Raw genomic sequence first — 21019 nt, forward strand, 5'->3', positions numbered from 1 at the left:
CCACCGGGCCCGACTAAAACCGTTTTTAAGCAACATTGAAGAAGAAATTAGCATGAAGTGATACTTGAAATTCATTTAACAAAAACACATTTCCCCTTTTAAAGACTGCTTCAGAAATGTTTACAAAATAAACACCAATATTTGCACCGTGTAAACTGGGTACATTTCTTGATTTTCCTTTGCTTTCAATCTCTGATGAATTAAGAGAACATGGCATACTTCTGGGATCATTGATCAGTGCTCTTTGGGAATGATGAGGCACAGGTACCTTTATTTTGAACTTCTTTCATCAATTTTCTTGTCCCTTCCTTAAAATCTATGATTTCCACATTGGGCACTTCTGCATGAGGAAAAGATGACTGCTTATAATGTCACTCTCTGTGAGAAAATGTATTCGAGCTTTGTTTCACTGATAAAAATTCTTAAAGAAGAAAACCCTCAAACATATTTATGAATTCTTCCAACACTCAACTCAGTAATGTACTAGCCAATTTGACTAAGACTAAAATCAGCATATCTGTCAGTCCAAAATCTGGATTAACTTCATTTCTAAGTTAATTTGAGTTTTTTGTTTGTTTTACCTCCTAAGTAAATTCAATTCAGACAGACTGAAGAAAGCTGACGGGGTAATAAAATGAGCCTGTATATGGGCAGCAAAAGACCTAGATTTGAATTCTGTAATAATCCAGTGAGTTACTTAAAACTCTGAACATCCTTATTAGCCTTATTTCTAATGTTGGGATAATAAAACCTATATAGATGGAGAATACCAAATATAGCTTATGTAACAATTCTAGGTAAATATTAAGCTGCTTAAAAACCATTAGTAACTTTCTCCTAAAATGAATAGATGAAATTGCAATAAAATAGAGCAATAAAGTACAGCATTTGCCAAGCCCATTTAAATAAAATATCATGGAAATCATGTTTCTTATACAAAGAGTTATACTAAGCAGGCAGTGAGACTGAGAGAAATACTTTTTTTTTAAATTGAGGTATCTGTTTTACTGTTTGTTCTGATTTACTATTTTAATTCTAGTGTAATTCTAATTATTAATGTAATTCTCAAACTCTGTTTTATATTATTTTGATAATGTCTGTCCCCAATGTTTTAAAACTCTTCAGAATATAGCTCTATGACTTGCAACCCTAATCACGATTTGGGTTCTTATTCTTACTATAAGAATAAGAATATAGCTCTATGACTTGCAACCCTAATCAAAATTTGGGTTCTTATTATACAGAATAATCTTATTTTGTATTTTAAAAATCAAAGGGTTTCCTTTTAAGAAAATAGTTTACACTTCCCAGGCAAACACTATAACTAGGCAGGTTTTGTATCTCTATCAAATAAAAAGTAAAACCATTGGGTAAGGAAAAAAAAGAACTCTTTCTAGACAACTTCTCTCTTACTCATATGAACTTGATCAGAACTTGCAATTAATTTTTGAAATTGTTCTATATCGACCTCTATATTTGAAGCTTCATTTTCTGTCTCTGGGCCATGTCAGTAAAACCTACACATCTCCTTGTTAAGCAAAGTAGCTGGCTTTTTTAATATGATGTCTTTTAGTTCTTATTTACAATCGTAATCACATCATTGATTTCAGTAATCTTTCAGTAAAAGTAGTTCTTAATGCTGTCAAAAGCAGAAATGGGGATTCATTTTTTTCTCTCTCTCTCTCTTTTTCTTTTCATAAACCTGGATAATTAAGATTAAGCCTAATAATGTGACTTTAGAGGCCTCTGGGTGATTAACAGTTTCCTGTGGTTGAGGATGCAACACAGTACAGACACCACCTTCACTTAAAATCTACATACCTACCAAAAATTATCCACTTATACAAACCACAAATGGTTAAATAAAAATGCTAGGAGTAGTCAATCATCATAACACAAAGGAAACTAGATTTTTGTATTTTTCAGACTCAAAACACAAACAGCACATAAAATTTTATTTGATTGATTTTTTTGTGTGTAATTTAAGACAACCCATAGGGTATATTTTGTCTACTAAGGCTACAAATCTAAGGTGCCATGACCTTTTCACTAGCCCAGGTATGTTTCTAATACTCTAAAGAATAAAACAATGATCTGAAAAAGAGAGGATAAAACAAATATGAAAAGGTTAGGAGACATTTTGGAAAAATAAGATGTTTTAATATCCAAAGTAATGGAAGAAAAGAGGAAGATGAGGTAACGCATTTTAATTGTTAGAAAAAGAATTCATGTGGCAATAAAGACTGTCATTTTGAATGAGATCTATTTATTCACATTCTTAAAGATGATATGGAAAAAACAAAAGTTTTCAAAGGACTATTTACTACCAAAAGACACAATATGTGAAAAATCTGACAAGAATGCATGTTCACTATTCGTCATCAACCCACCTCCCCAAAACCAAAATAAAATGTATGCACGCACATATATATATGCATATGTATACATACACACACACTTTGGAATCAGTATCATAAACCAGTGCCCAGTTTAAAAACATTCCTGGACCTCTTATTGATTAATTTCTGTTACAGAAAGGAGCAGAGTATAGCATCTGAACTGAAACAGTATTATTAGAAAATGATATTGTGAGCATTAGGATGTATAATTCATGTTGCTTTCATTTGCTCAGACCATTGTAAAAATCCTTAAATCATTTTTTGTTCATGTATCGCTTAAGTGCAATTTGTCATTTTGCATTAGAGGGTTGCTTCAGCTCATTCAGTGCTTTTAATTCACTGTTTAGAGTTTAACAAAATGTTGGCCCTGCTTGATAACTGAAAAGGCACTGAAATGTGAAGCCACCCCAATATTAACTAGGTTAAACAAAATGGAGAAGCATATTTCTACTTTAAATATCAAGATAGTGGTGCTTGATGGGATATCTAGTATTTTCAATCCCAAGAACAAGGATTGGTTTGTTCTCTGATGGGCTTGAAGGATTAAAACACAGTAACTAAAGAGTTACCTGAATACTTAAAATTGCATATGCTATAAATCTTTCCCAGAAATTCTAGTGAGCATTCACCTTTTACTACAGATGAACAAAAACTAACACAATGCTTGTGGCATTGCTTCCAAAGCCTTGTCTTCCCACCTCTTAAGTTGGACTACACTACCACAAATAAACCTATTTCATGCTTACCCATAAAAGATGCAATGCACTTTGAGCCTTTTATATTTGCTCTCTGTGTTGTGCTTGCTGAGAATGACAAGCGCCAGGAACAAACATCTTGGTCAATCCTGGTGCAGCCTGGTTATTGATAAAGTAATTTTTTTCTTCCAATTCTTAAAAAAAAACATAAAAAAATAAAAAAATAAAAAAAAATAAAAACACTTCCCTCAAAGCTCTGGGCACATAGCAATAATAAGAGGATTTAGAAACAAATTGCTTTCAAGTCATGTTAAATCACTGCAAACACTCATTTATCCAAAGGCTGGTTAACAAACTTGTTTCTGCCCCACCCTCTGCAGCAAAGGACAGAGAAGAAAGCAATCCCTTAACTCAGTTTCAAAGTTTGTAAAACACACTTGTGGGATCCTTAGCGCCCCCCTGTTTCTGCTACACTTAAAGCCCAATGAAATAAAAAATATGCACTATCACTCTAATATATAAACCAGGACTTTTATAAAAACTGATTTTGATAACCTCCCTCCAAATAATAAAATTGCTTTTCCACTGTTTCTTAGGGTGCTGTTTGTCCTTGCTCAAACAGTTTGCGTTCCTAGGGGGTGGAAGGGGGAGGGTGAAGAAGGGATTACAGACAATAGATTTCCTTCTCCTTTTCCGCTCCAGTAACGGGGGGATTGAAGAACACAGAATATACATGATGCTCTACAGTTCAAAGATGTAGTCAACCTCGTTACTGAGGCTGCCGTATCAAACATCATTTCACTAAATTCTGGGGTCCACAGGAGTAAGAATGAAAAAGAAAAACGAAAGGCAGGATCTGTTTGATTGACACAGCAAGGGAAAAAGTAAGCCTGTTACATTTTAGAGGCATTTTAAAAGGCAAATGTAGAGTGCTGTTTTGTTTTGTGGGTGACGGGGTGTGGTTGTTTTAAAGGCTCTAGGGTAAAGGGGCACAGAAGACTATTAATGTCAATATCTGATCTTGGCTCCAAACAAAACGCTCTTGGAATTGCCCTTTGCTGGAGCTATCTAGCGGGAGGCGGAGGACCAGGCTCTGTTCTGTTCTGCTGGGAAGAAGACCCCACCGTCACCCCGCCGGTCCCTGGCTGGCGCCACAGAGACTAGAAGTCGGAGAGGCGAGACCTCTAGGGGACCTGGGCTCAGCGACGCTGGTGCAGACACAGACACCTATGACCCAAGAAATCTCGTAGAGCCTCCGAAAGGCGAGCTCTCCAAAGCAAAATTCTCTGGTCTGCCCTATGCTGATTTCGCCGCTAGGAGACGCCTGTAACCCACGTTTGCGGAAAGCGTTCCATTCAAACACAGCTGCTACCAAAAAAAAAAAAAAAAAAAAAAAAAAAAAAGCAGCTCAAGTGTTACAGTGGATATAGTGATTATTTACAGGCAAATCTGGCCATCTCATCTCCACCTCTGGAAGCTCTCTGGTTTTCAGCATACGCCCCAAGTCAGCTCAAAGTTCACCTACATTTCGGGGGCAGAAACCCTCTTCCTCAATTTCTGGATCTGCATTGTCATTCAGCTGCATGTCTCTCACATGCAAACACGCGCGCACTCGCGCGCACACACACAAGTGTTTCCATACGTACAAATGAACACATTAGAAAATTACCGTCATTTTTTAAAAGGCTCCAGTATTCTGACGAGTCAGCTCGAAGAGCTCAAAACATTTCATTTCAACTCTGCAGATCTGAAGAAAAAGAAAGGGGGGAGGGGTGGGAAGTACAGATGCAATACCGTATTAATATTCAGATACACTATAATCTCCTTTTCATTGATCCACAGGTCTCTTTATACACTGCTGCTCCATTCTCAGCCGCAGACATGATGCTAAAATCATTTTAACTGCAGCGGTTTTCGCTTGGCTTTGGTCAGTCTTCAATTTACTGCAGCTGGAAAAGGATTAGCCATTTTTGCTGGCATCCTTTCCTAAGCGCTCAAAGGCAGGACCCATCTTCATGAAAGAGCGAAGTGCGGGGGCCAGGGGGACCCGGCGTTGCGGGGAGGGGGGGTGACGCGGAAATCGGGGCAGTAGACGTGCATTCGCGGGACTCTCAGAAGCACGTCTCAGCTACAATCACGCCCATGGACACTTGCCCTCCTTAATTCCCCTGCCAGGAGGGAATGGCAACGTATCTCCGGGTCGGGTAAAAGACTCTACCATTCCCGCAGGTTGTGGTGATCGTAGTCTTGGGTTATTCATTACCAGAAAGCAGCAAAGCACCTTCCTATCTCTTTGCAAAGGAAGGAGATTGAATAGGGGCTTCTGTCGTGAATAAACAATCAATTCCTTGCTAGTAGCCCGTTAATTAAAAATATATATTTACATATCTTTCCTTAGAGAATTGGCATGCTATCCACTCTCCAGCATTAAAGAGTTCGCGCTGTGTTTTAACTTCACAAGAACTAGCTATGTAGATGTGCCGCGTTGACCCTGAGCCTTCGGAATGGGCACTCACAGCTGGTCAAGCGCGTCCTTCAGAACTCAGGAAGGCTCCGCTGGGGCTTACCCAGAGCTAAGCCCTGGGCCAGGGAGGATGGATGCCAGTACCGTGCATGTGCAAACGTGTTCGCAGATACCCGCAGCGGTGCACACTCGGACCCCTCCTGTGCACGGTCCCTGCGCACCACCCCGCCCGCCTTCGCCACCACCCCACTGTCCTCACCCCGCGGGCTGACCCCAGGATCGGCAGAAATCAGTGGTCTATTCTAGCATGGTGGGTAAAGGGATCGATCTCCAATTGCCAAAAAAATTAGAAAATAGTCGGTGTTCCCAGCCACTGCGTGGCACTTGGCGGCACAAGGCGCAGGGATATCAGAGGCGCTTTGCAGCGCTTGGCGTTGCTGTGTGCCGGATGCCCAAGGGCCGGGCGGTAGGATGGCGGGCTCGTGGGAAGCGGCTCAAATCAAACTCCTCAGTCACTGATAAACGCACTCATGGCTCGAAGCTAGGTCCTTGAGTTAATCTACTTGATAAGTATTTTGTGAATATGTATTTAGGGAAGAAAGAGGCACGTCGAACGCGTCTGCCCGTCTATAAGCGCTGTCATCCCACATCCTTTAGCGTGAATTCCTCCGCTTTTTAGGAGCCACCTCCACCCCCTACTCCGTTTGCTTCACGCCTTTCCTCACGGCCCCGTCAGACCCCTCACCCTTAGATTGACACATGTCATATAACACCCACTTTTTAAATGCCCTGCCAATCTCTGCTAGGGTCCCTTAATTAGGTAACCCTTGCCAATTAGTGGCTCCTGCGCTACTTTTTCCCCTTCTAGATGATTTAGTTCCATGATCCGTATTAGGGAAAATACCTTAAAGGAAAAAGAATGTTAGCATCATTGGAAATCCCGCTCCTAGGAGAGGATGCCGCAGCTGTTGCTATTATGTTTTCGCATTTGCTGATGCAAACAGGGGAACCTCTCTATTCCCTTCCCATTACCTGCGGCTGGGGACTGGGAACTTTCCGCGGCAGTGTCCCCAGCCAGCGCCTCGGGACCTGCGGGGCTGTTCTCGCTCTCACACTCACACTCACCCCGGCCGCTCGGGCGAGAGTTCTGTCCCGCCCCGCCCGGCTGCCCCGTGACGTGTCTGTTTGGCGGCCGGTTTGGCCAGTCACCGGTAGGCCGGTGGGTGGTGCTCCTCGGCGATTGGTTGGCAGAATGAGGGCGCTGCGCAAAAACGGAGAAGCCGAGCGCTCGGAGCTCAGAAACTGCCAGTCCAGACCACAAGCTCAGAGGCTGAAGCAGGAGGAAGGAAGGACTGGAAGGAAAACGAGGTTAGAGGGAAAGAGGCTTGGGAAGAAAACAGCAGAAAAGAAATTGCTCATTACACTTACAGAGAGGCAAGTAACGGTGGAGATGAGGACAGAGGGAACCAAGACGATGAAAGTCAAAAAATACAAATAGAACGAAAGAGGAAAAAAATGTCAAGAAGAACATCCATCCGGAGAAATGAAGAGAACGAAAGTTTTAAGCTGCAGAGCCGTTCTGTGCTTTTCCGGCACAAAATTCTGTCGCTGATTTTAAGCCCTTTTGCATTTGCCAGCCGTTGACATTAAGAGGCATGTTTAACGGTGCCAACAGCATCTCCTTTTCTTTCTCCTCTTCCTCCTCTTCTTCTTCTTCTTCCTCCTCCTCCTCTTTTTCCTCCTCCTCATTCTTCTCCCATCAGCAAGAAGACAAACCGAGGACAGTCTTGAAATACCGAAATTTCCTCTTTGGGATTTGCCAGCGCCGCGTTGCGCCAAGACTGTCGGAATAAAGGACGCTGACTATTGTATTATCGTTATTTTATTAATTCGTCAGTGGAAAGATTACAGATGAGCAAAGGGGACGCCTGTCACCCTTCCTGTGCTAAGATTAAAAAAATGAGGCTGGATTGCGGGAAGCTCTAAAATGAAGCAAAAGGAGTAAGATTTTTAAAGACAGAAAGCCACAGGAGCCCCTACGTAGCGCACTTTTATTTGTATTTTTTTCAGATTTTTTTTTTTTTTCGTGGTGGTGGGGGAGGTGATTGGGTAGCTGACTGGCTGCGGGAAGCTACTTCCTTTCCTTTTGGAGATGATTGTGCTATTATTCTTTGCCTTGCTCTGGATGGTGGAAGGAGTCTTTTCCCAGCTTCACTACACGGTACAGGAGGAGCAGGAACATGGCACTTTCGTGGGGAATATTGCTGAAGATCTGGGTCTGGACATTACAAAACTTTCGGCTCGCGGGTTTCAGACGGTGCCAAACTCAAGGACCCCCTACTTAGACCTCAACCTGGAGACCGGGGTGCTGTACGTGAACGAGAAAATAGACCGCGAGCAAATCTGCAAACAGAGCCCCTCCTGTGTCCTGCACCTGGAGGTCTTTCTGGAGAACCCCCTGGAGCTGTTCCAGGTGGAGATCGAGGTGCTGGACATTAATGACAACCCCCCCTCTTTCCCAGAGCCGGACCTGACGGTGGAAATCTCTGAAAGCGCCACGCCAGGCACTCGCTTCCCCTTGGAGAGCGCATTCGACCCAGACGTGGGCACCAACTCCTTGCGCGACTACGAGATCACCCCCAACAGCTACTTCTCCCTGGACGTGCAGACCCAGGGGGATGGCAACCGATTCGCTGAGCTGGTGCTGGAGAAGCCACTGGACCGAGAGCAGCAAGCGGTGCACCGCTACGTGCTGACCGCGGTGGACGGGGGAGGAGGGGGAGGAATAGGAGAAGGAGAGGGAGGTGGCGGGGGAGCAGGCCTGCCCCCCCAGCAGCAGCGCACCGGCACGGCCCTACTCACCATCCGAGTGCTGGACTCCAATGACAATGTGCCCGCTTTCGACCAACCCGTCTACACTGTGTCCCTACCAGAGAACTCGCCCCCAGGCACTCTCGTGATCCAGCTCAACGCCACCGACCCGGACGAGGGTCAGAACGGTGAGGTGGTGTACTCCTTCAGCAGCCACATTTCGCCCCGGGCGCGGGAGCTTTTCGGACTCTCGCCGCGCACTGGCCGACTGGAGGTAAGCGGCGAGTTGGACTATGAAGAGAGCCCAGTGTACCAAGTGTATGTGCAAGCCAAGGACCTGGGCCCCAACGCCGTGCCTGCGCACTGCAAGGTGCTAGTGCGAGTACTGGATGCTAATGACAACGCGCCAGAGATCAGCTTCAGCACCGTAAAGGAGGCGGTGAGCGAGGGCGCGGCGCCCGGCACTGTGGTGGCCCTTTTCAGCGTGACTGACCGCGACTCAGAGGAGAATGGGCAGGTGCAGTGCGAGCTACTGGGAGACGTGCCTTTCCGCCTCAAGTCTTCATTTAAGAATTACTACACCATCGTTACCGAAGCCCCTCTGGACCGAGAGGCGGGGGATTCCTACACCCTGACTGTAGTGGCCCGGGACCGGGGCGAGCCTGCGCTCTCCACCAGTAAGTCGATCCAGGTACAAGTGTCGGATGTGAACGACAACGCGCCGCGTTTCAGCCAGCCGGTCTACGACGTGTATGTGACTGAGAACAACGTGCCTGGCGCCTACATCTACGCGGTGAGCGCCACCGACCGCGATGAGGGCGCCAACGCCCAGCTTGCCTACTCTATCCTCGAGTGCCAGATCCAGGGCATGAGCGTCTTCACCTACGTGTCTATCAACTCTGAGAACGGCTACTTGTACGCCCTGCGCTCCTTCGACTATGAGCAGCTCAAGGACTTCAGTTTTCAGGTGGAAGCCCGGGATGCTGGCAGCCCCCAGGCGCTGGCGGGTAACGCCACTGTCAACATCCTCATAGTAGATCAAAATGACAACGCCCCTGCCATCGTGGCGCCTCTACCAGGGCGCAACGGGACTCCAGCGCGTGAGGTGCTGCCCCGCTCGGCGGAGCCCGGTTACCTGCTCACCCGCGTGGCCGCCGTGGACGCGGACGATGGCGAGAACGCTCGGCTCACTTATAGCATCGTGCGTGGCAACGAAATGAACCTCTTTCGTATGGACTGGCGCACCGGGGAGCTGCGCACAGCGCGCCGAGTCCCGGCCAAGCGCGACCCCCAGCGGCCTTATGAGCTGGTGATCGAGGTGCGCGACCATGGGCAGCCGCCCCTGTCCTCTACCGCCACCCTGGTGGTTCAGCTGGTGGATGGCGCCGTGGAGCCCCAGGGCGGGGGCGGGAGCGGAGGAGGAGGGTCAGGAGAGCACCAGCGGCCCAGCCGCTCTGGCGGCGGGGAAACCTCGCTAGACCTCACCCTCATCCTCATCATCGCATTGGGCTCGGTGTCCTTCATCTTCCTTCTGGCCATGATCGTGCTGGCCGTGCGTTGCCAAAAAGAGAAGAAGCTCAACATCTACACTTGTCTGGCCAGCGATTGCTGCCTCTGCTGCTGCTGCTGCGGTGGCGGAGGTTCGACCTGCTGTGGCCGCCAAGCCCGAGCGCGCAAGAAGAAACTCAGCAAGTCGGACATCATGCTGGTGCAGAGCTCCAATGTACCCAGTAACCCGGCCCAGGTGCCGGTGGAGGAGTCCGGGGGCTTTGGCTCCCACCACCACAACCAGAATTACTGCTACCAGGTCTGCCTGACCCCAGAGTCCGCCAAGACCGACTTGATGTTTCTTAAGCCCTGCAGCCCTTCGCGGAGTACGGACACTGAGCACAACCCCTGCGGGGCCATAGTCACCGGTTACACCGACCAGCAGCCTGATATCATCTCCAACGGAAGCATTTTGTCCAACGAGGTAAGGCTGAAGCGAAAGGACCACCATCTCTCATCTCCTCCATCAGAAAGCCTCCTCTAGCCCGGCCCTTGTATCTCTGGTGCACTGTGTATCCATTTTTAGGATATTACCTTATGTGTGTATCGTTGTGGGAGCGGAGATGGGCGGTCACCTTCTCCCACTCCTTGGTGTGTAACCTAACTTTCGCGTTGTTCCACTCTTTCACATTTATTTTCATTCCGTCCCCTTGGTACTTTGCCACCTTGGAGCTCCCTCCTTTGCTCTTCCATCTTTCCTTTAAAACCTTAATTCCTGTCAGCCCTTTCCCTTCTCAGTAACCTGGGGATAAAGGGAAATTGCGTGAAGGGAGAGGGAAATGTGGAGGAGGGACTTACTTTCTAGCACTGGCAAAGGTCTTTTTTCTTTGCGTCTGTCCCAGGCGTTAATAAAGTTGGCTCTGTTTTGCTTTGTTTAACTATGCATTCAGTCGCGTGTACAAGTAAGCTATAGATTGTTTAACTTTACACAGTTGTCTAACCTCGAATGCATGTTTTAGTGAACAAGTTATCAGATCCTTGTCCTCTGAACTCGGGTTGCAAAAAAATCCTTCAGTTCGGCTCTGGACAGCATTTACAGACGCTCTTGAAGCCGAGCGCCCACACAGTGTGAATTTGAATGAAGCTGCTTTGGCACAAACCCCTGTTAAGAGTAAACTAACGAAAGGCTTAAACAATTGTTGTCTTAAATATATCTTTTTAGCTAATAATCACCTTCTTGCCATTGTTTTGGATAAATCACTGCTGTTGGCTTTCTTCATAAAAGAATTTGGCTTGTCAATTCTGACTTCTTTTTAAAAGCATGGAGAAGTGACAGAGCTGGAGGGTGGGGGTTGGGGGGAGAACAAAGTTGGTTTATGTAAAAGAAAGTTTGGACCGGAAAGGTGTGTGGGCGGTAGAGGTGGGGAGGCAAATGCAGAGAGCCTTTGGAGTGGAAAAGAATGGGGGTGTGGCGGGGCGGGCAGGATTATGAACTCCTTTCCTGGCAGGTTATTTTATTTGAGTCTTAGATATCATTAATTGACTTTCATGAATATTTGTACAGCTCATTTGTATCTTAAGCACATTTTGAAAATAAACAACAACATAATTCCACAAAATATCCAAACTTTTTGCTTATTGAGCGTGCTGTTTTTCTTGTGTCAACCAGTATGCACCTAAACACTTTTTTTAAGCCACTGAAAAAAAAGACTGCAGAATAGAAACAGGTTGACTCTGTTAGAGACAATAGTATATGAGCTTTAGCCATGAAGTCATTTGTATTTTCTCTTTAAAACACACACACACACTTAAAGTTAGCCAATTTTATTTTTTTAACCTTTAAAGTGACTAAAATGTGGTTTCAAGTGTCTCTGCATATCTCCCCTGCCCTTACACAGAAATCACTAGGATGAGGTCTTAGGAGAGCTTGGAAATTCATAAAAATATATACAATTACTTAAGCCAGATATAGTCCCTAACCTCAAAAGTAGACTACTAGTTCAACCCATAGCATTCAAATGCTCTTGATTTATTTATTTATTTTTTTTCTAGACTAAACACCAGCGAGCAGAGCTCAGCTATCTAGTTGACAGACCTCGCCGAGTTAACAGGTATGAACTCTTTTTTTCCCTAGCAGTAATGGACAATTTACTACCTAGTAAAAGTAGAAAGTAGGTATATTATTCTAAATTAAAATTAAAATGTATAAAGTATTTTCAATTAAGGCAGGACATAAATATGGATTATATTGTTTCCTAAACAAAACATTAAAAATTATACATTATATTTCATTTATATACATTTAAAATGTATTTGAATATTTTGTCAATTTACACTCCTAAACAGTTTCTGATAGTCTTCCTTACTGTTCCAAATGTATATCTATTTTATGAAAATGATATAAACATGTATTTAGCTCCAATTATAGAATAATGCCTAAACTTTATATGGTTTAAGTGCTCAAAATAACTGTTAATCGATCATTTTAAAGAGTTACGCTTAGGTTATAAAAACTAGCTTTATGCAGAAACAAAGCCAACTAAGAGGTCTGTGGGTCTGCAGCACCATCTGTGACCATGTGGTGGCAGAAGAATGTTTTCTGTGTTTCTTCACCTTTTTGATTCTAATATTCACATTTTTGTACTTCTAGTTCTGCATTCCAGGAAGCCGACATAGTAAGCTCTAAGGACAGTGGTCATGGAGACAGTGAACAGGGAGATAGTGATCATGATGCCACCAACCGTGGCCAATCAGCTGGTAAGTGTGATCAAAGGGCAATCTAAATGCTAACTTTTTTAGTTTTTATTTTTAAAAATAAACCCAAGAAGGATGATGTCCTAGGCAATTTTCCGTATGTTTAATGCTGGTAACCCTACAGAAAAAGAGTGTCACTCTACTTTGATAATTGCAGACTTAAAGAGAATTGTAAAAATGCAATGTTCCTTTGGAGAGTTAAAGTTAGGAATTCATTGTGGAGAGTTTCAGAATATGAAATACATCTTGCTTATGTAATGTTCTTTAATGGACACACTGCATACAGGAAGACGTAGCTCTCTCACCTGGTCCAGTTACCAGTCTTCAGTCAATTAAGGTGTTCTTAAACTTGTTTATGGATGAGATAACTGAAGATGGATAAAATTGATTGACCTGCACAAGGTCACAAGACGATAAATGGATGACTGAACACTAGAATCCACATTTCTTGTTTTCGGGCAATGCATTTTACACACCACCAAGTATTGAATGAGAAAAGTAATGGTGATTAAAAGTCATGAATGGGTTGAAAATAGGGTTTCTAATCTTGAGTCTTAGGCTTCAGAATGTTAGGTAATATGTGATAATGTGTATTTTCTGAAGTGTCCTTGGTTTCTTCATATTTTCAACAGGGTCCGTGACATATCAAAAGGTGAACTCTGAGAATATTTGTATTTGGGCTTAATGGTAGTCACTGACGGTTTCAATGTGATATATATTTATTTTATTTTATTTTACTTTTCTTTTTTAAGTCAAGTTTTATGAGATACTGGTAACTCTTATCACTGATACTAAAAGGAAACTCTTACATGAAATAAAATATGTGTGTTAAAATGAAAATGATTTACTAAACTTCTGGTATCTTTCCTAATTATTTGGTTTTCATCTTTGAAGGGTATTTGTTGAATATTTTACTTTTTCTAACTAGTTTTGTGTTTATATGACACATGAAGAAATAGAAAGGTTAGTCAACTTTTCTAACTCCTGAAAATGTTGATCTTAGACTGTCTCTGGGTTCAGCTCAGCTCTGTTGAGACTGGACTCTTATTTTAGTTAATAATATAACCATAGAGTGATAGGTTCTTATTTTCAAGGTGTTATTAGTCCTCGAGAGCACTCATTCCTTAACACACTTGGTGGACCTCTGGATGGTGCTGAGGCAGTGTGTCAAAGGGCAGCGTACACCCCATGGTGGCCTGGCAGCAGTGGTTGCTACAAGCCTCTCACTTGGCTAATGTGTGCTGTGTCTGTGGCTGCCTTAGCCTTGGGAAACCCAGGCAGGAGGAAGGGAAAAAAGGCTGCTCAAGGGTCTCTTTATATTGCTGTGAGTCATTAATATGCAGGCCTAATGAGACTTGAGAACTGCCAAGAATCCCCGGAGGTCCCTGCCCCTTGCGGGCCTTCACGCTAAGTGAACAGAGCATCTATTTAGTGTCTGGGAACCTGACAACAAACCAGATCTTGCCAGAAGTTTATGTGTGAGTACAAAGTCCCTTTCATTTTTGCCCTATATATGGCATATGATTTATTGTTATCTTTAAAAACTGTACATTTAACATTGCTCATTCTTGTTCTTTTTCAGAGTTTCTAATTTAACTGTCAGCCTTTTAAAACTTTTAAAACAAAATGTTTAATGTTTTAAAAAGAGTATCTGTTGCATGTTTCTTTGGATGCATTTTACTCCTTTCCCACCCCACACGCCCCGCTTTGTTTTTCTTGTAGCACTTCAATCTCAATGAACATTTCAATTAGTTTAGTCCCTCAGACATAATGACCCATAAAAACCTAACTGAAGAAAGAGTAATGAATAAACATCTGCAAAAAGAGCCAAATTTGGAAGATAGATGAGAACATATTCTTATCAGTGCATCTTCCCAGTAGCTACTTTATTTTACAGTCACCCAGTGTTACCATTTCTGTAATGTGTTGTGGAAAACACTTTAGCCAGGCAGTTTTTATTTTTATCAAAATGTTAAAATTTTTTCCTTAAGTTCTTAAACATGTAAAAGTATTACAGAATTAGCAATGCGTTTATGTATCTCATTAGTAGTTACAGGGCAGCCACAACATACTGGGCACAATAATAGCTATTTTAGGATTGTAATAAAGCACTTATGTTAAGAAGTGATTGTACCTTTGTGTGCTGAATTGCAATCAGATTTAATGTCTAATTTTATTATAAGAATGATTTTGAAGTGTTTTCTTTTTTAAGTATAAAACCTCAAATGCAGAGAATTAAAATGCATTTACTTAAAGACTTTTTTCAATCCATACCGCTGTTATGTACTATAAGCCTCACATCAAGCAGCTAGACTATTTCCAAAAATTTAAGCCCATTTCAGATAAATCTGTTGTATTTCATTGTAAAGCCAGATATTAATGATCTTACTATATTGCAAAATTAGGTAATACTACTCATAGCATAGCTTCCCAAGTTCAGGATAGAAAAAAAACCATTATGCTATAATAAGCAAATCTCACTTAACTAGGTTTTAGTGGGGAAAAGTTAGATTATCAAGCAAAGCTAACATTGGAAAGATAAAGACTCCGAATTCTCTCTTTCAGTTTGTACCACATTCCACACTCTAGTGTACAGGCTATTTAGCTCAGTGCTTCACCTGTTTAAACTTCCTTCTTCTTTACTACTATTTCTTTTTCTTCATTAACATTATTCTGTATTATTTATTTAGATATGCCTTCTATTTATTCTTTTATGAATAGTTTTCTTTTTTTTTGTTCTATCTTACACCCCCTCCTTCTTGCTTTTCTTTTTTCTAAGCCATTTGCCATCACCAATGTTGTTCATAGAAGGGCTTTAAACACGAAGACAGCTGCACAGAGAATCACATAAGCTTTTTCAGTTTTCCACTGCACCTGGCTCCATGTGTGAAATTCTTCGCCTTGACCACTGCTCTGTGGCACTTTCTTTCTATAGCCTTGTCAAGGTGCTTTCCGTTTTTTTCAGTGCACTATTGATGTATTGGTTAGATATGGCAGTAGTCCAAGGAGAAGTGGTAAATGCAGACATAAACCATGACAAGAGGAAAAACTGATTAATCACAGCTTAAATAGCCAAAGAACTGGACTTTAAAGAAATATGTTTTCAACTTTATTATGACATTAGATTAAAACATAATTTTTTTTTCTATTTTAGGGTACAGATGGAATATTTTAAATTGTATATTCTTAAACATTTTAGTATTATTTGAGGTATATTTAAAGTGATCTGTTAGTAGTGACAGGTTGCTTTTCCCGTTATAAAATACCTACACTGTCAATAATGCTAAGCTTAATTATAGATTTATTTTTAATACCTCGTGCCTTTAAATATATATGTTGAAGAAAGAATCCTAATGAGTGATTGAATTACTTGTTAGACATTCTCTGAAAATTATCAAATTTCTCTTCAATATTTTTTTCTTTCAGTTATAGGAGAACTTATCTTCCAACTATTTTTAGTTTCTAACTAATTATAGATATAGATACAATACACGATCAAAATTTGACTATGAATTTTAAAAATAAAATGAGTTGATTGGTCAGTAATTTCAAATTAGTAGATAAAATATATCATTGAAATGTGTTAAGCCATTGCATTACTACAATATCAGCAATAGAATTATTGGTTTATTATAAGCACAAATACCTATTTCCAAACTCCATTAAGAATTTAGATAATTGTCAAATTTGCTTTTGGGTTTATGTATAAAATGAATTTACACCAGTACTTATAAAACCTTATTCACTGGTGAAACTTGGAGCTACAACTTGAAAATGTGGAGAGATTTATAACTGGAAGCAATATAGAAGACAAAATATTGAGAGGAAATGGTGAAAAATATATACATTTTGAAAGATTATATGTAGGGAGAAAATTTTATGGACTTTATTTTGATTTTTTCATGAGTGAGTTGTGTTAATAACTATCTGCTTCAAAACCATGTTTTCCTAAAACATACTGCAATTTTTACAGTTACAATTAATGTATCTTAAGTAGTTAAAAGACTAGAAATCTTCTCAAAACATGAGAAGATTTTTATCTTCTTTAAAATTAATTTATCATATTTGGAAAAAAAATAAATGTTTTGAATGAAAGCTTGTTGCACAAAAAGAAATGTTCATACAATATTGTATTATGACAGTCACCAAAAAAATAGCACAAATTGAATTCTAAAATTTCTGAAATCACAATTTGGTCTCAATGGAAATATCCACTGCCTCTGAGTATACAGGACAAGTTACTTGCCAGTTAAAAACCACGTACTTCAAAATTTGTCTACATATATATTTGCATAACAGGCAGTCTATCACATCAGCTGTCATCCCTTGCAGAACAGATTATTTCTGAAAAATGGAAAAATAAATAACTAGAAAGAGAGATTGCAAATAAAAGGTATATGTTGAAACATTTATTGGATATTACCAAAATTTCAAAACTGAGGTTTGGAATGGTAGGTATTGGAGACTCTGAAAGATGGGAAGACTGAAGACAGGTGAGGGATGTGAAATTATCTAATGAGTACAATTTACATTATTCAGGTGATGGTTACACTAAAAATCCAGACTACACCACTACACAATAAATTCATATAACAAAATTGTACATGTATCCCTAAAGTCTATTTATTTATTTTTTATTTAATTGAGGTTTGGTCTGTAATTTTCTGTTGTAAAAACCCACAGTTTCCATAGTAAGGGCATTTGAATGAGAAAAAGAAAAATTAAGTGAAACTTACCAACTTTTGAAGTGTCAATTTGAGCTATTAAAAATTGTAAGAGCAGTATTAAAGTTATGCATTTTAATATATCCTAGCTACTGTAATATCTGGCATCCTTGTGCATCATAAAGTCATTTATCACAACAAAACTTAAATATACCTCTGGTTATTTGGTAATTAAAGTGCTATATTTAATGGGACTAACGACAGATGATAAAAGATAAAATGTTAGTTATACAATGTCTTCCGAAGGTGAGGAATCGTAACGGAATAAATTTATGTGGCTCTCAAACTATATAACTACACAACAAATGAAAAAATCAATTTTCAATTAATTTTTCTGTTACTTATCTGAAGTTTATTGATTTACTATTAATGTTATGTTTTAAATGTTTGTTTCTATGTCTGATTTTTCTTCCTGAGAAATAGGTACACTTATCAATAAAACTGGTGAAACATTTGTGTACAATTTGAGCCACCTTACCTTTCCTTCTAGTTGTATGAAGCTGCATATTATTACTAAAGGACTTCCACTTTAAAAGGATTAATTCATAGACTTATTAAGAACATTATTTACATGTTTATTACCTTGGTAGAGTGATACTGTTCTTTAAATGAAAAACTTTTCTATATCTTCACTTTTTTTTTTTTTTTTGCCATGCACATGCTATAGTTTATTTTTAATAACGATTTTAACAAACTCAAATAATCAAAAGAGGCAGAAGAAAAACATACTTGCCAGATAAGAAAATGGGCACATTGGGGTATAAACTACATAAAAGTAATTTCTACCAAAATCAAGCAGTATCCTAATGTATGTTGACATACCAGATTATTAAAGTTATGTGTAGAATTGTCATATTCACAAGTAGAAGAGTAGTTGGGCCTAGGTGCAAAAAAATATGTGAAAGGTTGTATATTGTCTTATCTAGCATATTTAAAATGGTATTTATTCGTCATGGGAAAAATGGTATTAGTTCAAATTTATATTGGAATGTAATTATATCAGCTATTCAAATTGAGTATATATTAAGTTTATTTTAAAAATAAATAATTGCTCATAATAATTTTACTCTTAAAGATGGTTTCTACTATCAAAAAAATCTATGTTCCCCTATCATTCTATTAACAAATAGGCAGCATTTATCATGTCAAAATATAAATCTTCTCTCTGGTTCTGTAGCCTCTACCTAGTTAGTATGTAAACGTGTATCAGGGACATTCTATTTCCCTTTCTCTTTTTCTTTTCACATATCTTCTTCCTAAAACAGGATAAAGGAGTGAGCTTCTGTGGTGTCTAGTGAAACATTTACATGTTTTACATGCTGTTCTCAGTCAGATTCCTTAATCCCAGCTTCAGCTCACGTTTCCATTCCTCAACAGTTCACTGATCAGTAATTTATTTCCAGACTTATACAGGAAAATTATCAGTGAAATATTATAATCAAAGTCAGACTTAGCATTCTGCATAGTTTAATATAAAATTTTTAAAAAGTCATCACACAGTGAGATTAATACATGATAAGAAGCTTTGTGTTACTTTTTTTAAATTTATGTAATTAGCTGTTGTTAACTACAAAATACTAAAGTTAAGTATTAGATAATCTAGATAGTATTAGACAAACTAATCTAGAGTGTTCATTATTTTGAAAAATTATTTTCAGACAAACTAGAGTGTTCATAATTTTGAAAAATTATTTTATTTTTTATATGCAGATAACATACACACAAACACACATAAATCAATATATAAGAGAATACTATCAGGAATTAAAAGTCCAAAACTTGCTCAAGAGCTCAAATCACTTTTGATATTAATAGAAGTAACAATCAAGTATGTTCATTAAATAAATATTACTTTTTTGATTTAAAAAATGTTTTTCCAGACTGTGTATGGACTCGAGTTTCTTTTCTACAGACTAATAATATACTTTTATTTTTCAAATTTATCCTGTTTTAAAATTTTTTAATTATTTTTTCTTTTTTTAAATATTGTTTAAAAAATAAAAGTGGCCTACTAGGCACTGTCATTCCACACCCAGCTCCATGCCAGTGAGACGGGGAGCTTCTTATCCATTTAAAGTTTGAGAATAGGTTGAGATCGTTTCAGCCCTGTTTTAAAATATTTGATAGATATGTTACTATGTTTAGAAAAACATTAAAATGCTATTTTTGTTTATGTGTTTTTCTGTGTAGTGCTATGTATCAGCATTCATATTAAATAGTATTCTGTATTCCTCGAAAATTCTTATGCTTTGCTTAAGAAACTGAATGACCTTTCTTGATCATAAATCAGATAATATTTGTAATCTTGTCAATCTAAGGAAGACAATGAAATTTGAATTTGTCCTTTGAAATCTTGGTATTATAGGATTAGTAAGCAAACAACTCTTTGTTGACTAGGACAAGTGTGTTCCAATATAGAGCAAGTAATAAGATATTTGTCAATAGTATCTGCAGTTGATTTACACTGCATTTGGTTACCTTGGTTTCACTAATTACAGTCGTTTGTTCTGGATTTGTCTAAGGTGGTAAATGATAAGTGGTTTTTAGTAATATGGACTACCACAGTGTCATTGAGGAATACCTTTAAGAAGTCATTTCCTAGAAACCTCAGAAAATACGCTTTTGGCTGCTAATGAAATTGTATTTTATTCTTGATTTTTACTGATTTTCCTCTGTGTATGCCACATTTCTGTTGAATTTCACTTTCTGCTTCATATTCAAATTTCATAATCTAAATATCATTTTTGGTGCTTGGCATATTTCTTATGTTTATTTGTTTTTAAGGAAAAAATTCAGATATCATTGTTAGGGATCATGGATTTTAAAGCTTTTACACCTTGTTGTTTTCTCTATTATACATTTCATGAGAGATTTTTTAAAAGATGTCTACTTTTTTTACTCACCATTTCCCAGTTATTTAAATTATTTAGAGCCAATATTTTTCCCAACACCCTAAGTAGTTTAGAAACATCTATTTCAGAGACCTCTTTGCCAGAAGAGTCTTATCTTTTACATTTGCCGATCATTTTCTCTTTTTAAAGTGATGAACAAAAATGAGACAAAATGATATTTGGTTTCTGTCAGGATAAGCCAGGAAAAATTTGTTAAGACACCTTCACTTGTCACCCTTTATGCTGCCTGTAATCTTACACTGCTAAGTAACTGGTCATGTTGGTGAATACTACATCTGTAGTTTCTTTTTTCTGCTAACAGGTATGGATCTCTTCTCCAATTGCACTGAGGAATGTAAAGCTCTGGGCCACTCAGATCGGTGCTGGATGCCTTCTTTTGTCCCTTCTGATGGACGCCAGGCTGCTGATTATCGCAGCAATCTGCATGTACCCGGCATGGACTCTGTTCCAGACACTGAGGTGTTTGAAACTCCAGAAGCCCAGCCTGGGGCAGAGCGGTCCTTCTCCACCTTTGGCAAAGAGAAGGCCCTTCACAGCACTCTGGAGAGGAAGGAGCTGGACGGACTGCTGTCTAATACGCGAGCGCCTTACAAACCACCATATTTGAGTAAGTATTACACAAAGGGCTCTGTAAAAGTTCCCTTTGAGGAGATAAAGTTCAACATTCCACTCTTTTTGGTAAAAATGGAGTTCAGGTTTTTTTAAGAAACAAGGATAAAAGTGACAGGATGCTGGCAGCACTTTAGAGCAATATTCTTTATTTATTTAAAAT

The 21019-nt window shown here is 39.7% G+C and overlaps 1 protein-coding gene across 2 annotated transcripts in view; it reads left to right on the forward strand.

The window, feature by feature from the left end:
* The first annotated feature begins 6855 nt into the window (after positions 1-6855).
* The window catches only part of PCDH10 (protocadherin 10), a 45198-nt gene continuing 31034 nt past the window's right edge, over positions 6856-21019 (forward strand). The window contains exons 1-4 of one of the 2 annotated variants that reach the window (XM_010363284.2): positions 6856-10341; positions 11910-11968; positions 12508-12614; positions 20549-20854. In XM_010363284.2, coding sequence (XP_010361586.2) covers positions 7711-10341; positions 11910-11968; positions 12508-12614; positions 20549-20854 — 3103 coding nt within the window. In that variant the 5' untranslated portion in view covers positions 6856-7710. The remainder of the gene's footprint in view (positions 10342-11909; positions 11969-12507; positions 12615-20548; positions 20855-21019) is intronic. The other variant, XM_010363285.2, reaches the window with a different exon arrangement.

Source organism: Rhinopithecus roxellana, chromosome 2, assembly GCF_007565055.1.
Source record: "Rhinopithecus roxellana isolate Shanxi Qingling chromosome 2, ASM756505v1, whole genome shotgun sequence".
Classification (NCBI taxonomy): domain Eukaryota; kingdom Metazoa; phylum Chordata; class Mammalia; order Primates; family Cercopithecidae; genus Rhinopithecus; species Rhinopithecus roxellana.